Raw genomic sequence first — 23,379 nt, 5'->3', positions numbered from 1 at the left:
TTTTGTAATTTGTGATCTTCATAAAAAATTTTTAACATTTTTTGGTAAGGTAACATTTTTTGTTAAGTGCCCTTCCCCCCACCAGGTAAAGATTTAAAATTTGATTTCGGTCAAAATATGCACGGCGTTTCTTTTAAATTTTGGCAAAAACTTAATGCATTCTTTCTCCTCGAAGGTAACATGTCTAACAAGTTTGAAGAAAATCGGTCAATGGCGTCGAGAGTTATATGATCAAATACAGCCTGTACAGGCCCTATCTACTTATGATATACCTAATTGACGGACGTACAACGTCCGTGTAACAGAAATTTATATTTTTTTTTTATTTGGAAGCATTGGAGTAAATTTAGAATTTTTTTATATCTATTTTTTTCGTTAAATTATTTTTATAGACATCTTAAGGAACAAAACTTAAAAAAAGACTATTTTTTTAGATTTTTTTGACTGATCCGTTTATTTTCCCTTTATAGCTTATCACTATAATCGGAAAATAAAAAAATAAAACTGATAATCTTTTAAAACTTGGTAAAATACAAAAAAATTAAGTATTTTGAATGGAAATTTACGTAAATTTTCTTTAGGTAACAAATTATTGTAAAATTTATTATATTTTTATCGAAGAAATTTTTATTTTACGTTTCAAACTTTTCTTGATAAGTAATTTTTTTTGTTATGAAGAAGCAGGTATGAGCATCAGCCTGGTAGAAATTGGTAGGATATGAAATATGTCATGCCTAACCGGGATTCAAACCCGGGATCTCCGGATAAAATGCTGAGACTCGAGATTAAGAAACTTTTATTTCGGTTTTTTATTTATATATATTTTTTAAAATGAATTTTATGCTCGCCGATTGAAAAAGGTTACAATAATCTTACAGAAACTATCGGGATTTGAAACATACGAGTCAGTTTACAAATAAATTTTGACTATCTGCCCATTAAAATTATAAATTAATTCAGAAAAATATTAAAAAAATTTTGAATATGCAATTAACTTAAAAAAAAAAAATAATAATTTAGGAGTGGATACTGTTTTTAAAACATTAGAACATTTTTACGAGAAACGTTTTTTTTAATTGATATTTTTTCTGGCAAGATTTAGGCAACTCTTAAAAATATTGTGAAAAACATGTTAACATCCTTCTTTAGGAAAAATAAAAGATATTTTAACCAGTGAAAATCTTGGCTAATTATGATTTAAAATGTTTAATTTTTTCTTATTTAATTTTTCTGACATATTTTTAAACGATTCTCTTGAATGAAAACAATTGCACCGGTAATTCGCTTTCGATCAAAAGTAAGACTGGATTTCATCGCGGAAATTCTCAATTGCGGGAACTACCAGTCCTAATTCAATGGAATTTTCTGTATCCTTCACCATATTGCCTCTACACGACTTTATTCTATTTCAGACCTCATATATAATTAAATATATGAGGTCTGTTCAGAAAATAACCGAAAAATTTTAATTACGCGCCAACGGAGATATTTAGTGACATGGGGTTGGCAGCATTGTGTTCCGCATAACCTCCTCTGTTAACCAAACCTTCTTGGATTGTTGATATCTCGTTTAGTTTTCGTGTTATTATTATTTGAGTGCAACGTCTTGCGCGATTTTTGTACTGTGCGATTATTTGATGACGTTGTAGCCGTAAACACGGCTTTCGTCTCCCGTTACGATCCATCGCGTGAATGTTTCATCGACATCGGTTCGCTCAAGATGTACTTTCTGTTGTTCGGTCATCAAACGAGGAACAGCGATTCTATGCGTGTTCGATATTCCAGTCAAAATGTCACGGCATCATCCGATCGAAATGCTAACCTTTTCAGCAAGTTTTCTGACAGTCGATCGGCGATTTACACGCACTAGATCGTTGATTTGTTAACGTGGGTGGCGTCGGTTGAAGTTGAAGGCCATCCTGGTCGAGGGTCTTCTTCGATTGGCTAACGACCGGTTTTAATTCGTGAAAACCATTCGTAACATTCCGTACGGTCCAGAGCATTATCTTCAACCCACCGGGTTGGTCTAGTGGTTAACGCGTCTTCCCAAATCAGCTGATTTGGAAGTCGAGAGTTACAGCGTTCAAGTCCTAGTAAAGCCATTTATTTTTACACGGATTTGAATACTAGATCGTGGATACCGGTGTTCTTTGGTGATTGGGTTTCAATTAACCACACATCTCAGGAATGATCGAACTGAGAATGTACAAGACTACACTTCATTTACACTCATACATATCATCCTCATTCATCCTCTGAAGAATTATTAAACGGTAGTTACCGGAGGCTAAACAGGAAAAAGAACGAGCATTATCTCCGTAAGCTTTTTTCAAAAGTTGAAATGTTCTCTGAAAGTTTACCTCGGTTTCACGCAAAAATTTACGTTGTATCGTTACTTTCGAAAATAACACGTTACAAAAATCGCTATTAATACTTAGACATGTTGCACTCAAATAACAGTAATACAAAAATTAAATTAGATATCAACAATTCAAGAACGTTTGTTTACAGAAGAGGTTTACGGAACACATTGCTGCCAACCGCACGTCACTAAATATCTCCGTTGGCGCGTAACTAAAAATGTTCGGTTATTCTATGAATAGATCTTTCATACTTATTTAGATCATTTGAAGAAATTTTTAGTGGCAAAAGGGTTTTTCTGTCTTAAATAAAGTTTGTATAAATAAATTATTGTTAATATATGAATTACCCTGTTTAAATAAAACATTTATTTAATATTATATACAAGTAAGTAGTAAAATTATTTTTTACCATTATGTTTTATAAAAAGAAAAAAACGAAATAAATACTTTTAATCTCAAATTTTAGTTTTTTTTCTTTTTATTTAAAACACAATAATAATTAAATAACAATGAACATAAAAAGTAACATTTAACATTATACACCTTTACGTAAATACATTAGACCTATTGATTTACTTAGTTTTTAAGGTCCATTCCAGTTTATTTTTTATATTAAATAATTAATAATTTTTGTAATAATAATATTAATAATGATAATTCTAATAATAATAATAATTTTTTTTTTCATTTATTAATATTTTTATAGACTTTTTTTATAAACGGTTTAAGAATAACTCATTTAATAATTAATAGTTATTAGAATAACATATATGTAATTGTCTTTTTTTGATATACATATATACGTATTTATATATAAATAAATAACATTAATAAATTCTATCAGACACGCATTTCACTCATTGCTGCTTGCGGTACTCTTAATGCAGTAGACGATTTTGTATGTTGTGATTGTAACGATGACAAAGCCGCAGATGTATTTTGTTGTATGTTATGTTGCGTCGGCAACAACGGCTGTGATTCGTTCGCTGGTGGGGGCGATCTTGTTCTTGGTGGTGGGGGTGGCCTTGGTAACGACATGTGTAATGTTGCTGAACCGTTCGGTGGCGATGTACCTAAACTTGTTTCTGATACTAAGTTCAGGTTACGCGGTAACGTCGACGAATTAATATCGCCGCGTTGTTGTTGTTGTTGTGTTTGTTGTACTGTTTGTTGTTGTTGTAATTGTTTGGACGGTGTTATATGGTTTCTTGGTAATGTTGCAATTAATGAGTGATGACCGTGCGCGGATGGCGATGAAGATGATCTCGGTAATGTACCCCCGCCGGTTAGTATCATTGTCGATGTATCGTGTTCAACATCGACTATTACGCTGGCAGATGTCGGGTGGTGGAAATGTTTTGTGGTCGATGTCGGTGTGTCGACAAAACTAGAACTTCTTTGTTGTTGATGATGCTGTAAACTTTTTACTTCTAATCTTGTTTTATCTCTTTGGTAGTATACACCGGCAAATATTAAAATATTTAAAACCAATAAAGAGCAACCGATAGCGATCGTAACACTTAATGCGGTAGAGTACGCCGCGTAACCGGCCGCCTCTAAACTCGCTAACGTATCGCTTGCGTTTGATATATGTGGATTTACGTAACCCTGGTTGTTTTGATTCATTTGTACACTGACACATGTTGTCAACATCGTTTCCATTGTTGTAACCGGTAAAACTACTTCAGCAACGGTACCGTTTTGTTGTCCGTTTGATATATTTTGACCGCGTCTACGAAATGTCTCGGCACCAGCAGCGGCTGCTGCTGAAACCGGTCCGCTTCTGCTCAAAGGGTCCGGTCTTACTATACCATCATATAAATCGTTATCGTTGTGATTTCTAAACAGATTGTGTCTTGCCACTACATCTTCCATACCGGCTCTATGTAATTCCGGTATAAGTCTTAACCACACCGATAATTGATGTGCCCGAAAATGATTTTTCATTTTTGGTTTCATACCTGAAACAAAAAAATAAATAAAATCAATTCAAATTGTATATATTAAATTTACTATTTTATAATATATAAACATTTCTATAACAAACAACAATTCTTAAAAAAAAATTGATGTGGACACCACATGACTTTCTTGTACGCCTATTAAATTACATATAACGATTTTTATTAAAATTAAACGTACATAAAATTTTATTTCAGTAATAACTTCTGCTTTGTTTTTTTGTTACTATTAAATTATTATTCATTGTGAAAATTATTTTACAATCAAAATTATTAATAAATCAATATATTTAAATTTAAAAAAAGGAGATGAAATCTGATTCGAACCAATGTTCCTTCCCGTTGTAAGATCCAAATATTTCATTAATTAAAATTTTATTTGGCTATAACTCTGGAACCAATGAAAATAAGTACCATTTATGCTGTTAACGAGGGTTTATTAATGCATCAAGAAAAAGCCCAAATCCAAGTTTTTTTTTTGATTTTGAGTTTTTTTGGACACTTTTGGTTCAGTCAATTGCAATCAAAAGGGAAGGAGCACATTCCAAACCCGTAGGAGAAGACACCCGCCTAGTGACGTTCCGATCGCCACACCACCTCCACCGTTCCTTGCCCTGTTGGGCTTTAAGGGGAGTCGTCTATAGTTCTCTGACTTCTTACATCTCATAGTAATAAGCGTGGCCTCTTTGGGATGCCACCGATGTAAATGCCTCATTCCGTTCCTAGCCAGTAGTGGCTTTAACGGAGGACATCTTCCTCAAACTGATTGTACACCACAGCTTTCAGTTCAGGCCCCGCAGAGATGCCACCGATGCAGATGCCCTGAGGGACATCTGCATCGGTAAAATTCACCCCAAGATAGTATTTAAGTTTATGCCTTCAGAAGAAGACAACGGACACGTTAAGCTAGAAGCCTAACCGCGGAATGAAGACCCCGCGCCTAGTTCTAACCATTAATGAGCCAATCCATTGAATGTCTCGGATTCGAGGCAAACTAACCACTACAACAACTTTCCCACTAAAAGTGTTAATCACAGCGAAATTTGGTCCTAGCTCCCTTAAAGAACCCCGCTAAATTAACATGAGTGCAAAGCTAACAGACTCCGTTCCGGTCTACCGCGGAGAGGAGAATGAACGCCTACTCCCACTCAGCTCCATCGCGGAGTCCCGCGTGACATTCACCATCTTTCGTTAACCGCCGTCGAAACGCCGCTCCATACCACCGAAGCGGCACCCAGCCACGTCGCGCTGACAGTGTCGTCTGCTCATAAAACGCCCCCGTCGAGGCGTGACCGCACCCCCCCCCCGGACAAGGAATACCATGCCCGTTGGCAGCGGCCACAACACCGCCGACAGCTTAATTCCAAAATCAAAATGACAGCTCTTAAATATAACCGAGGCACGCTGCCTTAACCGCCTACCTTCGGCCAGTCAACTGCCCAGGCGATCCCTAGCCACCCAGGTTCCTATCACCTACTAAATCCCTTCGGCAGTCCTGCTCAGGGCGAGGAAGCGAAGGAAGCCAGCATCTATTGTCCACTCTCTGCGAGTCCTCCAGTTGACTCGCAGATCCAAAACGGAGTTAACTCTCTCGAGTTCCCTAGTAACTCTGGTACGCTCAGCTTCGTACCTGGGACAAGTAGGACATGATCCACAGTATCATCGACCCTACAGTCCGGACAAAGCCGGAATCAACCAACCTAAACCTAGCATGGAAGGTGCACAGCTTGATTTCAACAATCGTTTTTGAGTTATACGAGATACATACGTACGTACAGACCTCACGCCGAAAGTAGTCAAAATGGATTCAGGGATTGTCAAAATGGATATTTCCGTTGATATCTGAAAACCGACATTTTTCGCGATTACAGGACTACCTTGTCCTTATCATATTTAAAATTGTTTATTTTTCAAATTAAAGTTAATGAAAAATATCCTCAGATTTCTACATCAAAGAAAGGATTATTGGGACACAATTTAAACAGCAGTTAGTTTATTTTTTTAATAATTTTTATCCTAAATAAATAAAAAAAAATTGGGCCTAGACCTTACCTCTAACTAAATTCCCATAATAATTTTTTTTCTATAAAACTTAAAACAAAATATAGTATTTTATAGAAAAAATACAAACTGTTAATTCTGACCAACTTCAGTTTTTTAAAAAATATTTTAGTATACATAGTAGATATCTTTAAAATCAGGAAAACAGAATATCTAAAGTCGGAAAACGTGTGACCCGTGCAAAGTCAAAGTCGCGCCGTGTTATTAGAACTTTAGTCAATTAGCTATTAGTTTTCTGAGTTATCGAGACCTATTCAGATTCTAATCTGTTCTAGAGAGATGTTAGGGTTGAAAGTTACAGTTGGACTTTGGCGGAGATAATTAGCGGTTTTTATTTAATATACTAATGAGATTGAATTTATATGCTTTTTTTGTTTCAGTTATGAAACCGCAAATGAAAAATCACTTTCGGGCACATCAAAAACTTAAAAGTGACAGACAATCACTTTACGAAGAGCGCCTTCAGTCATACGGCTAACTCCGAGTCCTACCCTGATGAGTATTAAGGTTAGTTTATGTAATCTTATTTTCACAAAATTCTACCTTAACTCTAGTTTTAACACTAAACTTAACCTTAAGGTTAATCTCTCTCCACATAACGGCTGAAATCTGAACAAGTCACCATAAGTCATAACACTGACAACTAATTATTAATTAGAGTTGTGATAAAGCAACGCCGCTGAATTTGGCCATGCACGCTGAATTTATTCGTTTTCCGACATTTAATCTAGTGTTTTCCTGATCCTACTCAACTATACTATCTAAAAAAATTGTAGGTGATCAAGAAATTGCTCAGAATTAAACATAGTAAAATTTATTTGATGATTAATAAGTTAAGCCAATCTTCCTGGTGGAATGTAGCATCTCGGCCTTCCATTATGGATGTCGAATTTGAATCCCGGTCGGAGCATGGCATTTTTCATACACTACAAAATTCCATTTCCAAATTTTCAGGTATAAAAGCTTTCAAAAGTTCTGTGGCTTTTTTTTTTAAGATTCGGGCACAACTGCTACGGTGATTATCCCAGATTGAAAATTGTAACATGCCATTCCTAACCGGCATTCGAATCCGGGACCTCCGGATTAAAGGCCGAGACACCATCACTCCGCCATGGAGATCGGTTTCTGTGGTGTATTGATCAAAAGAAAAAAGTACAAATTAAGATTTGTTGATAATTTAATTTTGAAAAATTATTGTAAATAGAGATAATGAGAGATCAAAGATTTTACAAAATTTAATATTTATCCTTGTGGGCTGATCTCCGGAATGGGTTTAGGTTTTTTGATTAGAAACTGAGCTCTTTATCCTTGTATGAGTTGATCGATTTCAATGCAGTTTTTACGAAATTAAAAGGTTTTGTCTTATAAATAAGTACCTCTGTCTTTTTTTCTGTTTTGCCTCCGGTACCACCGTAAGGTATTACTTAAGAGGATGAATGAGGATGATATGTATGAATATAAAAAAATGTAGTCTTGTACAGTATCAGTTCGACCATTCCTGAGATGTGTGGTCAATTGAAACCCAACCACCGAAGAACACCGGTATCCACGATCTAGTATTCAAATCCGCATAAAAGTAACTCACTACCTTTACAAGGATTTGAACCTTAGAACTCAGCTGATTTGAGATGACGAGTTAACCACTAGACTAGCCTGGTGGGTAGAAATATTTACCTGAAATAGTGTATACTTTTTTAATTAATTTTTTACGCGATTCAAGTTTTATGAGAGCGTGTGGGAAATGACCTTTAGCTAATTTACTTTCGTCGTTGGTAAACATTTTTTCGCACATATACGTAAAACTGACTTACATGTACAAACATTTTTGTACATATAAAAACTTGCTTTTAAATGTTTACTATATACTCTCGCGCGAGCGGGTGTGTGTGTGTGTGTGTGTGTGTGTGTGTGTGTGTGTGTGTGTGTGTATTTAAAATAAAATACTTCAAAACAGAAAAAATATGATTCTAAGTGATTAAATAAAAGTAATTTTAGTAACATTTAAAAACTAAAATAATTTCAAAATTTAATAGATTCTCCTTCCGTATAATATTTAAATTGACTTAGATTCATATTTATAGAAAGCCTAATGGAATATTTAACATAGTAAAACAATTTTTTTTAATTGAATCTTTTCCATTTGTCATATTTTTTTTTATGAAAGAGCAAGCATCAATAGCTACGGTCAATTGGTGGTAGGTCAATAGGGTGGAAATTGTTAATGCATGAAAAAATATTATGCCTGATCGGGATTCAAACCCGGGACCACCGAACGAAACGCCAGGACGTTATCTACTCGGCCATAAAGATCGGCATAGTCAGATTTTATTTAAATATTTTTTATTACTTTTTTATCTTTTAAAACGATTTTATAATATTACATTATTTTTAAATATTATTTCTAACAATTGTTTTAAGAATAACATTGTTTTTATCATAGGGAACATCAAATAATTCACACCAAGATAATATGGAATAAATAGGGAAGATACATATCACCAACCACTTTAAGTATCTAGGAGAGATTATAAAGAGAACAGGAGTAGATATAGGGTCAGTTGAAAACGGAATATTAAATTGAAGAAACTTAGATTATCACCAAAGGCATATACAATAAGAAGAATCGCTCCAAGGTAATGAAATTAAGATATTGTACAACTGTACTAATACCAGTAATCTTATATGGCACTGAATCATTATTACATTTAACCAACATAGAAAAGTTGCTCAAGAATCAAAAGTTTTAAAAACATAGATCGAAAAAAGTTTGAAAAGGAAAACCCATGGTCCAAAGGTGACATTGGAAGATATCAGACTGAAATATAAGGAGGAGATGTACCTCAGTCAATAAGACTTAGAAACAACGATAAGAAAAAGGAAGTTAAATTTCTTAGGGCTTATTATCAGATTAGACCCGAAAAAAAAATCTTTGACGAGCTGTGAAACATAAAAAGCAAATCAAATAACCTGAATCAGGTAAATGGAAGAGGGCCTCCAAAGGATAGACATGAAAGAACAGGACTTTGCGATAGAGGACTTATTCCGAAGAATATTTTACAATATAGTCGTAAACGTTCTGGTATTAGAAAAAAGCACGGAAAGAAAACTGGCAGATGAACATAAACAAAGTCATCCTGAAAAGAATATAGAAAGAAGTGTTAATGCCAGTCTCCGTTGTGCGAGTTTTAGCGTCTCTGCCTTTAATCCGGAGGTCGCGGTTTCGAATCCCGGTGAAGGATGGCATTTTCACACGCTATTGTCATTCATATCATCCTCTAAAGCGATATCTAATAGTGGTCCCAGAGGTTAAAAAAGAAAAAAAAGGGTTACATGCGTCTTGGGGTGTTTTCGAATAAAAAATCGTTTTATTAAAACAATTTTTTTACAAATTTAAGTAATTGTACAGTTCTCAATGTAAAATTGTATTTTGATAGCTATGGTTTACTGCTTGATTATCTTGAGTATAGTAAAACTGAATGGATTTAAAGATACACAATTTGAGTTTCACTTATATCAGTGAAAGTCCTTCATAGATAATATCTCGTTTTATTAAACAATAAATGTAAAAAAAGTTTATTATATTATGTATTACATAAATATTATTTGCTAATAACGTATTTCTGCAACCAGTTTTCCAGCTGCTCCCGGGCCTGGGTGTGTGTGTACCGACAAATGCAATTACTGCTATCGGCTTGCCAGGCCTGACGTAGCTACAGATTGTAAATGTACCGTAAATATATATTATTGGACAAATTCAGGTCGACGACTACTGAGATGTGTTTTTAATTGAAATCCATCCACCAAACAGCACCGGTATCCATAATCTAGCATTCAAATCCATATAAAAGGCAATTGCCTTTACAAAGACTCGAACTTTAGAAGCCTTGACTTCGAAGAATTAGCTGATTTTTACCATGACAAGTTTAATTATTAGACTAACCCGGTGGGTTATTTACCAATAATATTAGATACTAAAGTACGGCCAAAAATATAAAATTTAATCTGATCGGATAAATGTTCACTTGTTAAAAACAGTAGCACTTCGAATGATAAGATTGCTGTTTACTTAATGTAATTAACAGTGAAGAGATACGACACAGTTATCATATAAAATTCTACTTAAAGAAAGAGGTTAATTCGGATTATTAGCGATCACGTTTTGGATAGATTAAACTCTTAAAACTACTAAAGTTTCTTGTTGTGGAGGAGAAAGAGAAAAAACTGGATTGACGGTTGGAAGAGTAATCAAGTTTTACGACAGATAGATAAACGATAAACAAAACTAAAAATAAATTAATCTCGTTAGGAAAAGCTTGTAGCTTTTATCCTACCCTACAAAAAGGCATTTGTACGTGTGTCTGCCTGTGTGTGCGACCCCCTTAGCTGAGTACATGCTTACCTGATAGAACATACAGCCCGTCAAAAAATCATATTATTTTAAATGTTTGTAAACAATAACTAAGAATAAGCAACACCAACAAATAAGAGCAAAAAGAAAGAACTTGATTACATGATTGAACATTCTTTTTTTGTTTAACATCCAGGATAGGTATTGCTTCAGAGGATGAATTGAATGATTTGTAGCGTATGAAAATGCCATGCCTGACCGGGTTTCAAACCCGTGACCTCCGGATGAAAGGCCGAGACGCCTTTCATCCGTACCACTTGCGCCACGGAGGCCAGCATGATTGAACATACTGCCCGTCAAAAAATCATAAGATTTTTTCTTAAATATTTATAAACGATAAATAACAGTAATAATAATTATAAAATAAATTTTATTACCGTAATTCATTCATTGAATATCGTAGCAGATCTTAAAATACAACTATTTTCGATAAAAATAAATCTATACTAAAAATACTATCGATTATCCATTTAGAATCTTGTATATGATTTTTTTGGGGCCTTGTAGTTACAATTAAACATACACGTAGGCACAGCACGCGGGTCAACTAAAATTGTAAAGAATAAAGGTCAAAATTAGAAGAAATAGTAATTGTTAAAATTAGAAAAAATTTGAATCCTACATATTCTTATTAGCGATTTATTGATTTTCATATAACTTCTTATTTGTTATTGTGTCAAGGAAAGGTAGTTCGTATTACGATAATTTGTTTCATAAATTGAATATAATCATAAATAATTAACTAATTAATTTGATTTATATATATATATATATATATATATATAAGCTTCCAAATCTCGTATTGAGTGAATTTTGATATGGATATTATGCCTGATGAAAATGTTGTGCAATCTTTAAAAGATGCATAAACCGATCTATACCAGATTTGCTGTAATGTTTTCGCTTTTACTTGATAAATTATCATCAAGTAAGAGGTAATCAATTTTGGATACCTAATAATAGCATTCTGAGACGCTGCCCGCGGGGGCAACCCGCTTGGAAAACCTAGCTGCGAAGGCGTGCAGTAGGCACGCCCTAAGATTTATTACATAACATTTCGAATTGTGGAACTGTGGGCTAAGAGCGTAACTGTGTAAATCCTTTTATATAACGTATGATAGAAACGTCGTGCGGGAAAAAAATGTGCGGAGATATTTTATTAGAGAGATATTTTGTTTAATTAAAGATCTGTGACGTGGGTGCAGGTTATTGACTTAGATGTTTTTTTGTCATGTGGGAGTAGTACTTATTGAGGTCATCAACTATTTAATTTATTTTTTTTTCGAGCGATCAGATAGTTCTGAATGAAGATAATCCCAGCTCAGCTACTTCGTTAGGAAGTTAGATGAAGAGTATTCTTCAGGTAATCTCAAAATAAGTTAAAAAAAAAAAATTGGAGTAATTTGCTGTAAGCGTAGAACGAATAAAACCTTGAACCAAATTTAGCGAGATAGAAAAATCACAAAGGAGAAATTACAAAAACTTAAGCGTAATGTTTTGTTAGAGAGGTTTTAGTGAATGCGGGTCTGAAATGTGGGATGTAAGAAGATAAATCGAGATTATTAATGGAAGGAAATTAAAGAAGCAATAAACATTTAGAATTAAAAGTTGTTCATAATCAATTTAATAAATGATACATTTCAATCTGAAGTTTCTATATGCTATTTACTTCTAACACATTTTGGATCTCACATTAAAAATCGCTCACTGGAGATCGTCATCACATCAAGGTAAAATTAAAAACGAAAAAACAAAAGCCTAGCTCTACGTAAACAACGGTGTTCACACGTTGCGTTCGTTTGTGATTTTATTTGTTATGACTTTGCGTGTAGATACAATTTAGAAAGACATAAAGAAATCAAAATACATAAAGAAGGCTTCCAATAAGTTTACTAATAAATTTCATCAAATCACCCACATATCAACTAAGCAAATTTCTAGTTAAATAATTGGAGGAAAACATTAATTTAAATAACAAGTACAACCTAAAAAATAGTTATGAATTAGTAAGTATCATCGATAAAGTTAAAGTAAAAAGATCAATTAGACTTCTAACGTTGGACATAAAAGATATATTCACTATTTATTTAGCGTATGTCACCAAAACACAACAAAAATTACAAACAAACATTTAACAAATTAATATAAGCTACTGATTCTGGAGTCGCCATCAGGAAATCTTGAGGAGTCCCTTCATAAGCTGTCCTAGAGCAAACTTCTGTGATGTGTTTAACAGTTTGATTTTCACCACATTCGCAAAGGGGCGTCGCTGCATTACCCCATTTATACAGGAAATAGGCGGATCTACCATGCTGAGTTCGTATCCTGTTTAGCGTTGACCATGTCTTACGTGGCAAGTCAAAACCAGGCGGCGTTTGAGTAATTCATGGAATTTGGTTATTTTGCTTTGTGGTCCATTCTTGACGTCAGGCGTCGGTCAGGTTAAATCCTTCCTCTGTGGCAGCAATTGCTGTTTTGATAGGTGGCTTTCTAGATCGAAGGCGACCACGATTGGTATCCTCAATGTAATTACATTGTTATACATAATTTAATTTCCTGAGGAAATCAAATGACCAAAAGTGTTAGAAAAAAGACTGCAGACGAATTGTTTGTAAGGTTGAATTTAATTTATTTATATATAAATAAACAACGTAGAAAGTTCAGATAGTCGGATATATTTTAATTAAATTAATTATAAATTGTTCAAGATCATCTGAAATGGTGATTAGGTAATGAAAAACAGTGGCAGCTGTAAAAATTCTTTTATACGGATTTGAATACTAGATCGTGGATACCGGTGTTGTTTGGTGGTTGGGTTTCAATTAACCACACATATCAGGGATGATCGACGTGAGACTGTACAAGACTACACTTCATTTACGCTTATGCTTATCATACTCATTCATCCTTTGATGTAATATATGAACGGAAATTACCGGAGGTTAAACATGAAAAGAACGAAGAAAACTGTAAAACTTCGCAAAAAGTAAAAATAAAATAAGAACAATGGTTTTTATTTTGTTGAAGATTACATTGTTTTACTCTTACATACGAAAGATCATTTTAAACATTAAATACTTTTTGTTAGTTCAAGTAAAATCATAACATTTTCTGTTTTGGTTTGTTTTACTTTTCATGAAAGTAGATTTCATCGGTGCTAAGTAGGAGATAAAAAATTTCCACCCTAAAGTTAAGAAAAACTTCAACTTTACTCAATACGACAATGGTTGCATGTGAAAAAAGTTTCACATGTTTAGCGTACTACAAGCCCCATCGTACAATTCCAGCATGTTGGTCCAGCATGCCGGAAGAGTTGGTCATATCAAAAATTGTTTCAGAAAAAAAGTTGTAGGTAATGTTTGAAGGACTAACGACCATCTTAAACAAATTCGATACTGTGCCTATCAAGATAAGTATGGCTTTTTGTCTTCGAAACCCCATTTTTTCCACCCTATGGGCCAATGGTTGGTTATATCTAAAACTTTACTTAGATAAGTAAAGTTAGGATTTTATCCCAACTTTAGCCTCTGGTTTATCCAAAAAATAGTAAGAACTTTAAACGAATTCAATATTTTACTTAATTAGAAATTTATAGCCATATTTTTATTTTTGGTTTTGGTCATTTCTTGCCGTAAGGGTTGGTTTTATCAAAAATTATTTCAGAAAAGTTTTAGGTAATGTTTATAGGTTTAAACTTTAAATCGATTCGATACTGTGCCTAGTAAAGGTGTTATGATTTTTTTTTTGTCTTCGAAACCCCATTTTCTCCACCCCCTGGGCAAATGGTCGGTTATATCAAAAAACTTTACTTAAGTTTTAAACCTTATTCATAGAATAGTAGGAACTTTAAACGAATTCGATGTTTTACTTAATAATATAGTTATAGCGATATTTTGTTTTTTTTTTTATTTAGAAAAAGCCCCTCCCCCTATTTCTGCTCCGATGTTCCGATTTTAGCCGTTAACAGACTCGATCGAGATTTTGTGTCGAATTATTTTTAAGGAACAATTTGTAAGTGATTGGCGCAAAATTACGACAATTATCGTGTCCACACGAAAATTAAATATAAATGTATACGTAAAACTTTGAGCTGACAGTGGTTTTTGGGGTCTGGTGGATGTGAAACGTAAGTTTCAAGATATGTAGAAATTTTCCGGAAGTCAAATCATGGTACCCATTACAATAGGTAGCTTTCTTTTGAAATCTACTTAAAGAGTTAAAACCAAAAAAAGTTTATATATTTTTTTAAAAGTTAGGAATAAATATTAAGTAAAGCCTTACTAAAAGTATTCATATATAGGTTAAGCCGAACAGGTTTTTTTTAAGTAAAGTTTTCTCTAAATCTAACATCCCCTTCAATAAAGGATAAAATAAGAAAAATAATGATTCCAAAAAAACCGTTTCTTTATTTAGGTCCGAGTCTATAATTAAAAAAAATATATAAACATTTTTTGCTAGCTCTTTATTATGAAGTATAAAATTTCAAAAAATTTTGAAACGTATTTAAACCGATGGGAGATACAACAGAAGAACAAAAAATCGTATATTTCAATTTTAGGAGTGGGGATTGATTTTTTTGAAAAATGTGTTTGGATTATATTTCGATTGTAGATATCAAATTTGTTTTAATAAAATGTTCCCGAAGAAAATTGAAATGGTGGTTTTCGCGATATAATACGATCAATTCCCCATATATAGAAATATTTGAGCCAATTTTGAGGAAAGTCAGTTTGGTCAATCACGAGGTGAATGGCCAAAAACAGTGCGATACACATACGTTCTTACATATTTTCAAAAATTTTTTTTTTGGTTTAGATGAACTAGTTGGATCCTAAGATGTAAAGATTTTCAAAAAAATACTATTATAATTTTTGATATGACCTTAACACATTTTCCTCTTTTATAATACTCTTCGAACTATTCGCTGTGAAAGTAAAAACTGAGATTATAGTATTATAATGAACAATTTTTTATAAATTTTATATCTAAATGGTAATAGTTTTTTGAAAAAAATTCAATTAAAATTAAGATATTTTTATTTATAAAAAAAAAATTGGTTAAATGGAAATTTATGATGTTTTTATTAATAGTTATTTGGTAAAAGTTAATTATAACGTAATTTATTTACAATTTAGGTTACAGAAATAAATTAAATAACGTTTTGTAGAAAAAGATTTTAGCTTTCAAACCTGTTTATAACATTTAATATATTTTTTCTTAAAAATTAAAAAAAGATTTTATTTGTCGTGTGTGATATGTTCATAAGACATCTTGGGATCTCTTTTGTTTTTAAAAAATATATATCCACAAGAAATGCCATAAAAAATCTGTCTGTCTTATTGACTTCTTTTTTTTTAATACTTTTAAGACCCCAAAGGACCACTTTAGTCAGAATAATTCAAGTTTTATTTGCCGATCTTTTGGCCTTTAAGTTCTTAGCTTTTACTTTCTCCCAATATTTAGTCATTGTTAATGATCTTGCTTTACTATCCTCTTCTGAATAAACCCATTTTGTATATTTAAAAGTTCTTACTTTAATGTTGGTATTCGATTCTTTAATAACAAATTTTAATTTTTCGGATTTATTAAGTAAATCTTCGTAAGTCAAATTTAATTCTTGCACGACTTCATTAATTTATTTGATCCATAATGGCGGATTTTTTAAAGACCAAAATCGATCGATAATTCTCTCAGTAATCCTATTTGGTATCTTATGGTACCTATATGGTAATCTTAACAAGTGTGCGCAGAAAGAAATTCGCTTCTCTTTCATAGTATCGATGAAGGATTCCAAGTTTTCGTACAGAAATCTATTAGGCAATAATCTGTACTGATTTTCGTGTTTATATTTTTTGTTTATGCAGGTTCTAAGAATCCTACGTTCAACTTTAAGCAAAGGTTCAGTCCTATTTTTCTGATTTAATCTAAATAAAGTCTTGCTCGCGTAAGTAATTACTGGTTTAACCACAGTTTTGTAATGTCTAATTTTAGTGTTAATCGAGAGCGATTTTTTGTCGCAAGTATTTTTGGTTACTTGTAGCACTTAAAATAATTTATAAGTCTTTCAGTCCGATTTAGTTTTTCGTTACAATTACAAGTAATTAACTCTCCAAGATATTTAAATTTTCCTAAAAGTTCTACTTTTTTTCCATTAATATTCACAGAATTAATAATGAAGGATCTATAGCCATCATTTTTGTCTTTTCGTAGTCCAATTTTATTCGCATGTTCTTCTATACTTGTTATTTGTATTCTGGCTTCTGCGATACTATTAGCTAATAAAGCTAATTCGTTGGAAAATCCTAGGCAGTTTAAATTTAAGTTCTCTTTGTATCCTATGTGAATATTTATCCTATGTGACTATGTGAATTCTTTTAATTATTAAAAAAAAACTTTTTAAAATCGCACTAAAAACCTTTAAATTCGCATATAAAGACAATGTCTTTTTGTTTTTACCCGATAACCGCGAAACCTTTTATGAACCAATCATTAGGAAATTTTAACTGTAGCTTTTTTATGACCTCCGGAACATTTCTTTTCTTTCCTGTGTAGCCTCCAGAACCACGGTAAGGTATTACGTAAGAGGATGATGTGTGCGAATGTAAATGAAGTGTAGTCTTGTACAGTCTCAGGTCGACAATTCCTGCAATATGTGTGGTTAATTGAGACCAAACCACCAAAGAACACCGGTATCACTAGTTTGTACACAGTTCAAACTCACTAATACGTAAATCATAGATTTAAAAAAATGTTTAAATAAATAAGTTAGAATTTCCTTTATTAAATTAGTGTCGTCTATATCGATAGATATGTTCCTATAATTTGAATATCGCTTGTCATTAGCTTTATCGATTGTAGTCTATATCAATGTCGACTTCTTCAGATAGGTACGTGGTTTATTAAATTTAATGTCATTTTATATAAAAGTTCATTTTGTATTATTATCTTAATAAACTTATGAAAAAATTAGTTTGATTGTAAAATTTAAGGGACCGATTACTATTTACATATTTAACGATGTTTTTATAGTTTGAGAAAAATATTGAATTTCGATACCAATATCGACGTTTTCAGAAAGTTATTTATGAGTTTTACTAAACTTAATGTCTTCACTCAAGCAATGTAGCATTCTGTACACTTTTATATCCTAAACTAAGAAGTTTCATTAGGATAAGCAACATATTTAATTGGCATAGAATCGATTTTAAATTTGATATTAATATTTTCATAATGCCCAGATCGGCGAGGACATAGATAGGAAGAAGGACTTCTCTAGGGTTCTCTCTTTTTCCGTTTAGCCTCCGGAACCACCGTAAAGTATTACTACAGAGGATGTATGAGGATGATAAGTACGAATGTAAATGAAGTATAATCTTGTAAAGCCACAGGCCGACCATTCCTGAGATGTGTAGTTAATTCAAAATCCAACCACCAAAGAACGACGGTATCCACGATTTAATATTACGATCCGTATAAAAGTAACTGTCAGGACTTGGATTTGAACCTTAGAATTCTCGACTTCGAAATCAGCTGATTTACGATGACGAGTTCACTACTAGACCAACCCGGTGGGTTAGGGAGAAGAACTTCTAGGGTCACTAGAATTTATAAAAGTAGACTACGTGAATGCATGCCAGAATGTTCTTAAAGCATTGAAGAGTATCGTATATTTTCGGCTCAAAAACGAGTTCATCTTTTACTATTAAATCAGCTTCTGATTAACAGTTGGAAATCGACTATCAGATATAAAAGATATTCAAATATGCCCCAAAAAATGGAACGATGAAACTTCCGGATTTTTCTGTTCTTAGGGGCAAATTAGTTTTTGAATAATTCCAATAAACTCCCGATTATTTTAAAAATTTGATTTTGGGAACATATTCTTTATATAAATCGTGTATTTTATACGGTAAGTTGAATAACGATTACCTTCGAAAACGACAGCCCACACGTAATTACTAAAAAAAATTATTTTACAATTTTTGAAAGCGCGGGTGAAACCGAGACGGAGGATGATAGTTCTAAATTTAAATCTAAAATTATTAATGTACTTTCAAAATTAGAAATTTCATTTTGGAAATGTAGTGGATTTAAAAAAAAATTAATTGATAAAGAAATTTATTTTAGGTGAATTAGTAATGAACAGATTTCAAACTGGCAAAAGGAGTTTTCAGTTAAACATTTTTTTATGGATTTATCTAAAACATTATTTTGAATGGACCAACCAAATATATATATATTTTTAAATTAAAGAAAAAAACCCGTAAAAGTGTATATAATGAGTAAGATAGTCAAAAACTTTGTTTTCAAAATTTTGTTTCTTTTATTCTGTAAAGCAACTTTGAAAGAAAGTTATATTAAAACTTCATATAAAATTATAAATTTTCTAGTTAATCTTTTTACTTTAAAACTTTACACTTTTCTAATATAAACTTTTCTTCAAAATTTTCTCCACTCCCCGAAAAAAGGATATTTTACACCATTATTCTTTAAATGTATTTCCGAAAATCGTATAAAACTTTTGGGAATTTAATTATTAAAGAAAGTAGTGTTATTTATTTGCTTTATATTTAAAATTTTGGTGCACCATTTTCTCTATTCATTTAAGTTATTGTTTAGAAATAAAAAACGGATTATTCCATTTTATTTATTTTGAAATGGATTAATGATAAATAAATATAAAATTAGATTAAACATTGTTGGAGAATAAAACGTGTGTAAAATTGCACCGAACGAATCGAATGACTGATTACAGAAAATGTTATTAATTTAAGATTGACACAGTATCTCAGAATATCCAATTTGCCTTTGTTTCATTACATAAATTCAGATGTTGTTAATAAACGTGTAACTAACTAAATGATAAGTTTCAATTGTCTGTAGTGTAGTTATCACGGGTATACCTAAGCAAACCACTCGGTTGCTTCATTTGTGGTAGTTGACGACGTCCCTTACTCTAACAACGTTGTTACTAATTAGTAACGTTGTGGTAAAGGTATGTTACCATGAATAACATGTTTATGTTATTCAACCAGATAATTATTTATTTATTTTTTTGTTTTAAGTAAATAAATTAATTAATTAACCTATTCTTATCTGTTTTTCTTATCTGCAGTAATAAGCCTTCATTGACAGCTTTTCAACGATTTATCATAAGTGATACTTATTTTCATTAGTTCCAGAGTTATAACTCTGGAACTAATGAAAGCAACTATTAACTGCTGTCAACTATTAACTATTAACTACATATTATTTGGCTATAGCCAAATAATATTTTAGTTAATAAAATATTTGGATCTTACAAACGGAAGACACATCGGTTTAAATCTGACTTCATCTCATTTATTTTTAACTTTCTTTTTTTTTAAATTTAAATGTATTGATTTATTAATAAATATTAACCTCTGATTGTAAAAAAAAATTATGATAAATAATCATTTTTATGTATTTTGTGTATGTAAGAGTAATTTAACAGGCGTACAAGGAACTCCTATGGTTTCCATATCACTTTTTTTTAAATTTCTTTCCCGAGATTAAGAAAATTTTATAACAAAACATAAAATCCGTAAAAACGTTTTACAAATTTTCTTAAAACATGTCAACGAGTGATGCTTTTCTTTTCATATTTATAAAATCCTTTCCATGAATTCCTGTTTATATAAATCAATCCCGGCCATTTAAGTTTAAATTCATAATCTTTCAAACCTGAATCAATTTGTACAGTCTTGTTATTAATAGTGGTATTTCTTTTATAAATTTGAAAAAGCTTTTTTCAGGTTTTTTCCAAATAAGATGTTATTCATGACTGATTTCCAAATTTGAAAATATCACATAATAAGAAATCAAAATGAATGTTGATATAAAGAAAAAGTAGTAAGGATTGAAAACGATAAAGGTAATTAATGTTTATAGAGGAAGAAATAATTGCACGATTAAAATAGTACAAACCGTTAGGTAAGATATTAATGTAACGTTGGATTAGGTAAAAAGCAATACTTTTCTTATCAATTGATAGAAAATATTCAGTATAAAGAAACGATTATTAAATAGTAAGATATGGATTGAAAGAATATTGTGGTGAAATTTTAAGTTTATGTGTAGTTCTGTGTAGTATGAAACACAGATACTAAGACAAATAGGGGAAAAAGAAAAGCTCGAGACAATGGAAATATGGGTAGGGAGGAGATCAAAGTAGATTAAATGGATAGACACAGTAAAAGAATGAACTAAAAACGAAGAGTAGAAGTTTAATGAGAAAAATTCAGAAGTTAATTGGCGTATCAAAAAAGGTGGATGGATAATTAAAACAGTGCTAGTAGGTACAAAGAAGTGAGGCCGGAAAATATTAAATATTATGAAACGATTTAAAAGATGGAAGGTATATTAGGGTCCTAATAGTTCAACTTGGAAACGAGAAGAATTGAGACTGAGATGGACGTGGTTTAAACGGGTCATAAAATAATTTTATGACATTATAATTTGGTTAAAAGTTAGCTGTATTCATTGCATTAGGGCTGTTTAAAACTTGGTTTAGATTGATTTAGTTTCTTATGTAAAAATAAAGTATAAAACTCAGTTGTATTTATGTACATAAACTATGTAAAAAAAAATTTATATTATTACTAGCTGACCCGGCAATGTTTCGCCATTGTTAGTTTTCTGTTTATATATAGATTATATGAACTCAAATGAAAGTTTTGGTTTGTCTGGCATTTCTCCCACCACCACCCCATTCGGACGCCCTAAAGCATAAGACCGAATGTTCGTACCACAAACGGCTACTGTTCCTCAAAACGGTTTAGCGACCGAGTTCCTAATTAGCTCCTAGAGCTTACCTAAATGCGTGAGCGGAATTGGCGGGTTGTCCTACACTAAGCTTGCGTGTCCCACCGCTCACTTGTCCTATATTACTAATATGGGTAGGCGCACCCCGTCTACATACTAAAATATATGACCTGTCAATAAATTAAAATTTATTCTGTCAAGGACAGTAATTTTCTACCACGCCTAGTTCGCTGAATGCCAGCAAGTACCTGTCCACCGTATTATAGCGCTTGGCGCTATATTTGACCGATGGCCAGCCATCGGCTTGTCAAATGAAAGTTTGACAAAACATTAGAAAACTGAACGTTTCGGAACTTCACAAAATTTAACCTTTTCCCTTACTTCCCTTTTTCGCATCTTCCTTTTTCCCCTTTTTCTTCTCTTCACCCTGTTCTCTTTCTCCCTATTTCCCTTTTTCAATTTTTCGCAAAAAATGTTTATTCTCACGTAACTAATATATATTCTGAATATGAGCCAAATCCGACCATAAATGAAATTTTTCGAAATATCTCAACCGCAGCGCCATCTAGCGAGTCAATTTTTTGTAGAAGTATTTCTTTCCAAGTCAATTACACATATACTGAATATGAGCCAAATTGGACTATAAATAATGTTTTTCGAAATATCTCGACCCTATCGGGTTCAAACTAATTCAAAAATCTCCATTTGCGTGTGCACAACAATTCACCAAAGATTCATCGCAATCGGATTAATGGTACAGTAACACGCATACTGGACAAAGAAACAACATTCATTTATATATATATATATATATATATATATATATATATGGTATATATAAGGTAGATTAAAGTTTAATAAACCATAAAAAAACTGAACATTACGGAATTCGCAAAATTTAACTTTATCCAGTTTTCCCTTTTCAGCCTTTTCACTTTTCCCCTATTTCCACGTCTCCCCTTTCCCACCTCATTTCACTCTTCACCCCTTTCCTCTTCATTTCCTCCTTTTACCTATTTATTTTATCCCTTTTTCCCTATTTCCTTTTTACATTTTCCCCTTTTCCCTATTTCCTCTTCTTTATTTATTCTTTTTCCCTTTTTTATTATTTCATTTTTACTTTTCTCCCTTTTTCCCACCCGTAAATCGGTGCAGTACTAGTATATAGCAAACACACATACGAACATTGCCTTTTATATATATATATATATATATATTTATATATAAGAAGAAAGTCTGTTTGTATATTGTTTGTTTTGTAGATATCTGGATACCGGTGCCACCTAGCGGCTCCATTTTTTGCAAAAATATTTCTTTTCACGTAAGTAATATACACGTCTTTCACGGACGTATTTGGTATGTATCGATATTCACCGGAGAATATCGAGATTAGTCAAATATCGGTTCTTTCACGGTAACTTTGACTGGTTTGATGCAGCTCTCCAAGATTGCCTCTAGTGCCATTTCGTTTCATTTCTGTGTACCTCCTACATCCTACATTCCTAAAAATTTGTTTTACATATTCCAAACGTTTTTTCCCCATCTACTTGTCCCTTTTAATATCATAGCGACTATTCCAGGATTCCTTAATATATGGCCTTAATAAAAGTCTGTTTCTTTTAACTACATTTTCGGAATTCTTCTTTCTTCATCGATTTGCCGCAACACCTCTTCTTTTTTCACTTTAGCCAATCATCTGATTTTTAACATTCTCCTATAGCACCGCAACTCAAAAGCTTCTAATTTTTTTCTTCTCGTGTACTCCAATCGTCCAATTTTTAAAATTTTTAAATTAAAATTT

General features: G+C 32.3%; 1 protein-coding gene across 1 annotated transcript in view; it reads right to left on the bottom strand.

Moving 5' to 3' along the window:
* Positions 1-3,203: 3,203 nt before the first annotated feature.
* The window catches only part of LOC142332751 (neuroligin-4, Y-linked-like), a 702,340-nt gene continuing 682,164 nt past the window's right edge, over positions 3,204-23,379 (bottom strand). Inside the window, exon 8 of the mRNA XM_075379365.1 lies at positions 3,204-4,324. Within this exon, the coding sequence (XP_075235480.1) occupies positions 3,204-4,324 (1,121 nt within the window). The remainder of the gene's footprint in view (positions 4,325-23,379) is intronic.

Source organism: Lycorma delicatula, chromosome 12, assembly GCF_047948215.1.
Source record: "Lycorma delicatula isolate Av1 chromosome 12, ASM4794821v1, whole genome shotgun sequence".
Lineage (NCBI taxonomy): Eukaryota > Metazoa > Arthropoda > Insecta > Hemiptera > Fulgoridae > Lycorma > Lycorma delicatula.
This window is presented reverse-complemented; position numbering and strand designations above follow the sequence as displayed.